General features: G+C 32.5%; 1 protein-coding gene across 1 annotated transcript; it reads right to left on the bottom strand.

Annotated features, from left to right (window-relative positions):
* On the bottom strand, positions 1,560–4,396 carry LOC109232450 (cytochrome b561 and DOMON domain-containing protein At3g25290-like). The gene is made up of 3 exons (XM_019398228.1): positions 3,620–4,396; positions 2,769–3,017; positions 1,560–2,260 (listed from the first exon to the last, which is right to left on the bottom strand). The coding sequence occupies exons 1-3, from the start codon at positions 4,238–4,240 to the stop codon at positions 1,946–1,948; spliced, it is 1,185 nt and encodes a 394-aa protein (XP_019253773.1). The 5' UTR covers positions 4,241–4,396; the 3' UTR covers positions 1,560–1,945.

Genomic DNA, 6,000 nt, shown 5'->3' with positions numbered 1-6,000 from the left:
GAATTGGTGTAATTACTAGGGTAGTAATTATACAGCCTAGTAATTACACGGTTGTGTAATTACGACGACATGTTTGTTTGTCATAGTGTCATTATAATGTAGTTACACGTTTACTGTTTGGTTGCACAAGTGTAATTACACAATTAGATTAAATTTTTAATGAAATAATTATCAAAACTTAAAAGTTAATATAATAAAAATATGCCTATAAATTTTTATAAGTATAAATGATATTATATTTGGTATTTAAGATGTATATTTTTTCGTGAATATACATTAATTGGTAATCATATATTAATAACTAATATTTTAAAAAAAATTTTTATATATATTTGTCAAATTAATAATATTTTGTTTAGATACTTAATAAAACTAAAAATATGCGTCTTGTAAGAACATCATGGAATTTATGTTTGATAAAATAAATTAATATTTATAACTATAATATCATAACATTATTCAAATGTTTGACAAAACTAATCTATCAATTCTAACTAAAAAATGAACAACATGCAATGTGAGTCAATATTATTAAAACAAGCAAATTGGAACCATGAATATAACACAATTTCAATATATATATATATGTCAAGTTTATAACCACATTCAACAATGAAATTTTATGTATGGGTCAGAATCCGACCCCACGATAATTAACGAAGCTAATCCCGTCTTAAGCTAATTAATGATTAATTAGTGGTACGACCACTCAGAATTAACGTTATTCAACCCTTATCTGATTCGATCAACAAGGCCACGGCCCATCCGTCATCATGAAGGCAAAACCCCAACGTGGTCACGACCACTTATTGCCAGCTCACGAAGCTCACAGCTATAAATACCAAGAGAGGGAACCATATTCGGGGGGCTTCTTCTGGGTCACTATCCGGAAAGAAGAGAAAAAACACAATGATATCCATATTATGAGAGAGTAGAACACCATTGTAAGGCTCTGAACCTCTCCATGGAGAGGCAGGCCAAATCCACATTATCAATAAAGGATTTTAATGTTTCCCCTCCTAACTCTGAGTACTTATTTTCGTTTCCTTCATTTGGTCCAATGGATTATTACGTTTTGCTATGATTTTTCCGTGATTTAATTATGTTGTTTTATACTCATAAGGTATGTGATAACTTTTGAGCAAACATTTTACTTTAATTCCAACATAATAATAAAGTTCCACTACAACTTAAGATTAGGAATCATAATAAGTTTATAACCACATTCAACAACGAAATTTTACTTTAATTGCATCACTGATCATTATATGTCAAGTTTGTTAATGACTCATTATTTCTAATATTAGGAGGTGTAGTTTCAAAAAATAGAATAATAAAATATAAGCAATTACATTGCATAACAAGAAGTAAAAATAAAGAAATAAAAGATAAATTAAATAATGTTACAAACAAATTCTACTGTGCTATTTTGTATCAACGATCGACCGAGAAAAGTCACTCTTATAATCTCAGATCAGTTAAAAATTAAAGATTGCTATGATTTAGGAAAAAATTAAATTCTATTAACCAGTCAGTGAGGACAGGCAAATACAAGGAAAAAGTAGCAACTAAACTCCAATCATTTTATATTAATAAATATTTAAAAGAAGCAAAAAACAACAAAAGATACTCTCATAGAGCATGGCTTCTACACAAGAAGAAAATATCAAAATAAATTACAGTCCCAACCAAAATAAATAAATAAATTAGTATTCAGCCAACCACATGAAAACAAATACGGTATATAGGGAAAAAGGCAGCTCGATACACGAAACGTCCCACATTCATACGGCGTTTGGAGAAGGATCACATCCAGAAAATTGATTTCATACTTGTACTATAGATATGTGGAGGAGAGAGTTACTTCTTTGTTGGTTTTTCATTCAGTGTCCGGTACCCGCAATGGAATCTGACTAAATCTGGATTCGCGCGGGAGAAAACTACTTCAAGAAGTGAGAGGTTGTTGTCTTCCATTTGAACCATTTGGGCCATCATAAAGTTTGTTATTTGATTTTCTAGGCTTCTTCTTAAGAACAATTCTCCAAGTAATGGCTTCTAAAATAAGAGCAATTCCTCCAAGAATTGAAAGGAAAATAATATAAGCCAATTTCCATTTGCTTTCTGGCTTCAAAATCTCAAGACCTTTAAACACATTGATGATTCCTAGAACAAGTACACCATATCCAACTCCATGGTGATACATATTCCAGTAAAATCTGTACTTATGATCTTTCTTTGGCCTCAGAAATAGCGCAAACGCCTACAATTTTACGTGGAAATTATGAGATCAGGATTCAAATTTCAATATAAACAAAAAATACTAGGTAATTTATTCTCATCCGCGTAACTCTTAGCTAGTAGAGTTGCGCATTACCTATCTATGCTGGTGGAAGGAAGCAGATACCTGGTGAAATAGTTGAACGGTAAAGTCTTTGGAACACTAATTGGTATCTTTATCACATTAGCCAAAATTTATGTGCACAAACTGACTCGAATACTTCCATTATAAGTAAATAAAAACACTCCCTTTAATCTAAATTGATCTTCATGATTCAATTTATAAGTGGGGGTTTGCCATTTTTTCTTTTTTGTAGAAATGACACCATGTAGCCACTTTAATTGACTACTATTTACGAATTAGCCAGTGCGTCCTAAATTACAGTTTTTCAGTTCAATTTTTCCGGACAAAAATATCCCGTATTGTCCTGAAGTTAAAGATTTTTAGTTTAAAAGTAAAGAAGTTAAAGAATTTGGATGTGAAAATATACCTGAAGAGTTGCAAGTGAGAATAAGGCAATACCAAAATCTCTATGGGAAGTGTATTCAATTCCTTTAGATTGATTTCCAATTTTCAGACCAGTTGCCCAACCAGCAACTCCAATAGTATAAGATGATAATTGACAAGCCACATGAACATAGAACCACACTGGATCTGCAAATGTTCTTAGATACCTAGCTATCATAATTCCAATTGGAAATAGTATTCCCCAACTCACAACATTCAGAATTCCATGAATCTGTTCAACCATAAATTCAAATATCAGAAACAAAAATGTAAAAAAAAGGGTAGCCTGGTGCATCAAGCGTCTCGTATTCACACGGGGTCAGGAAAAAGACTGCACTTCAAGGCAGAGTCGGATCTATGTGTTATGTTGAGGGGTCACCGGACCCCTGTAAACTTCGGCAGAAATCTTGTATATATATGTATGTATTCTTTGAAAATAGTTAATTTAAATCACTTGACACCCTGAATACTAAATACCTTTAGGAGCCACTGATTGAACAAAATATTATGCCCTCATCGCGTTAAAATCCTGAGTCCGCCTCTGCTTCAAGGGGATGTGATGTAAAAAAAAATAAAAAAATAAAAAAAAGTTGAAGTAACAAACCAAATGAAATTGGTATTTCTTGGAACTCTAGTGGTTGTTAAAGTAGGGTAAAAGTCATAGGTGACCAAAGTTCAAATCCTAGTAGATTGAACTTTGATGAAAAAGTCACTGATATCTGTATTGGTGGGAGATAACAGATATTCGATAAAACAATGGAGGTGCGGACAAACTGATCTGGACATGTCGTTAGAAAAAAATAAAATAAAATTTGTAATTCTTGAAGAACTTACATTTCTATTCTTGAGCCTAGAATCCTCAGAACCATTGCTAATACTCTTCCCTTTCATCAAATCAAGTTTTCCCTTGGAATTCAAATTCTCAGGCTGAAAATCATGAATTCCAGGGAATGTCCCATTCAAGACTGAACTTCCTACTTGCCAAACCTGATTCAATTCTTTCATTCCTTCAGGTAATTTTACACTAGCAAAAATTACCATCATTCCATTACTATACATAGCCTCAATATTTGTAACGCGATACGCTAGCTCCCCTGGCACGATGGATTTATACGAATTCAACTTGAACGTTTTCGCTACAATGGAACCATTGGATTGTTTAAACGCGATCAACGCTTGTGTACCAACCATTCCTGTTGCATTTGGATTAATTCCCCAAGCAATCCAACCATTAGGTTTAGTAGGAGTAGCTACAAAGGCTAAATTTAAGGAAAAATCCTTGGAATTGTAATTCCAATGGATGTAACAATTCAAATGTGGCAAGTCATTGCAATGTTCATATATTCTGTTCTTTGTAAACTTTTGTGATGTACATGACATGGAATATGACAATTCAGGTTTCAAAAGCAAGAACATAAAATATAGGATGACACAACATGATTGATTCAATCCCATGTCTAATGTTCTTGAAATTCTTGGAATAACAATCTTCTCTCTTTCTTCTTTTTATGGTTGGGTGGGGGTGGGGTGGTGGGGTGGGTGGGGGGTTACTAGTATAGTTGGGAATGAGAACTTGTGGTTACCAACTACAAGTGGGAGATATAATGTTGGAGTGTAGCAAATGTATATAAAGGCAATTTCTAGACTTATATAGTACTTCCTCCGGTCCAAAATAAGTGATTTTTTGGATGTTTTCACACAGATTAAGAAATTCACCTTTTAGCATTAATTAGCAATGAAATTGACCATATTAACCTTTACTATCTCACATAAACACTCCTAACACATATTCCAATACTATTTACTCCAAGGACAATGTAGGAAAAAAATAATTAATTCATTCTTGAAATCTGGAAAAATCACTTATTTTGGACCACAAAAAAAAGGCCAAAAAATCACTTATTTTGGACCGGAGGGAGTAGCAAATTGACTTTGGGAGTGTGACTTTTACCTTACCCTATTCATAAGGCAGAGTAGGGTCCTTTTTTATAAGGTGACATGATTGGAATATTTTTCCTTTTTATCTTTTTCTTGCTTTGAAATGGATACTTGACGTAATTGGTAAAGTTGTTGTCATGTGATCAGGAGGTCATAAGTTCGAGTCGTGGAAATAATCTCTTGCAGAAATGCAAGGTAAGGCCGCGTACAATAGACCCTTGTGATCCGGCACTTTTCCGGACCCTGCGAATAGTGGAAGCTTAGTGCACTGGGCTGCTCTTCTTTTTTCCTGCTTTAAGAAATGAAAGCAAGTGTAGTGGTTTTAAAATTGGATATAAAAATAATTAAAAATAACTGTTCATAATTTATGAAATTAGTAACCTGAAACATATGCTATGTAATCTATTACACTAGGCAAATCTACAGTATAATATAAAATCAATGTATATAAGTTAAATTTTTAACTTGTATATATTAACAGTATAAATTTGTCAAATCGATTTTTAATAAGAGCATTCGATTTAAGATAAAAGGAATTTGATTTTTTCTCATTCAACTAGACATGTATGCCCAAGACAAGGAGAATTCATCTTTCATTTCCTTTTCTTTTTCTGAACATAACCAAACAGTGAAACAGAGAGGGAAAAATTTTTAATTTTTTTTTTCATCTGGTATCCGATATTGTATTAGAGTTTCTATTAATTTGGATTCGCGTTGTATAAGGCCCGCTAAATAGGGAAGCGCTTCCTATTAAGATTTTGTTTTTATTTTAGAGAGTTCGAACTTAAAAGCTGTGATTATTGGTGGGGATCCTATTTGTCCCACCACAACGCATGACGGCGATATTCTTCTTTTTGTTTCTCCTTTTCTCTCTCAAGTTTCCATAAAAAGGAAAAGAGTTTGCAGATATTGTGAAGCATATTATTTAAGTATTTAATATTATCATTTCTCTTCACCCAATTACTTTCTTTTTCCAAATTGTTGACATAATTATAAGATTCCCATGCTATGTAATGTTACCATCATTTCTTGTCTCAAAATTGGACCACAAGACTCCTCAACATCCATCCAAATAAAATAAAGCTGAAAAAAGAAATAAAAGAGTCAAGTTGTTTGTTGTAACATACATAGAGTTTGAAATAAGATATGCAAATTTAGTTTTTTGGAATTTTTAGGGTAATATTTATCCCACTGTTGATTGAATAAATTCCGACATTTACATATACCAAACAAATAAATACATGACATATTATCTGGCTTGTAAGTTCTTTATTATG

This window comes from Nicotiana attenuata, chromosome 9 (genome assembly GCF_001879085.1).
Source record: "Nicotiana attenuata strain UT chromosome 9, NIATTr2, whole genome shotgun sequence".
Lineage (NCBI taxonomy): Eukaryota > Viridiplantae > Streptophyta > Magnoliopsida > Solanales > Solanaceae > Nicotiana > Nicotiana attenuata.
Note: the sequence above shows the minus strand (reverse complement) of the source record. Positions and strands in the feature narration are given on the sequence as shown.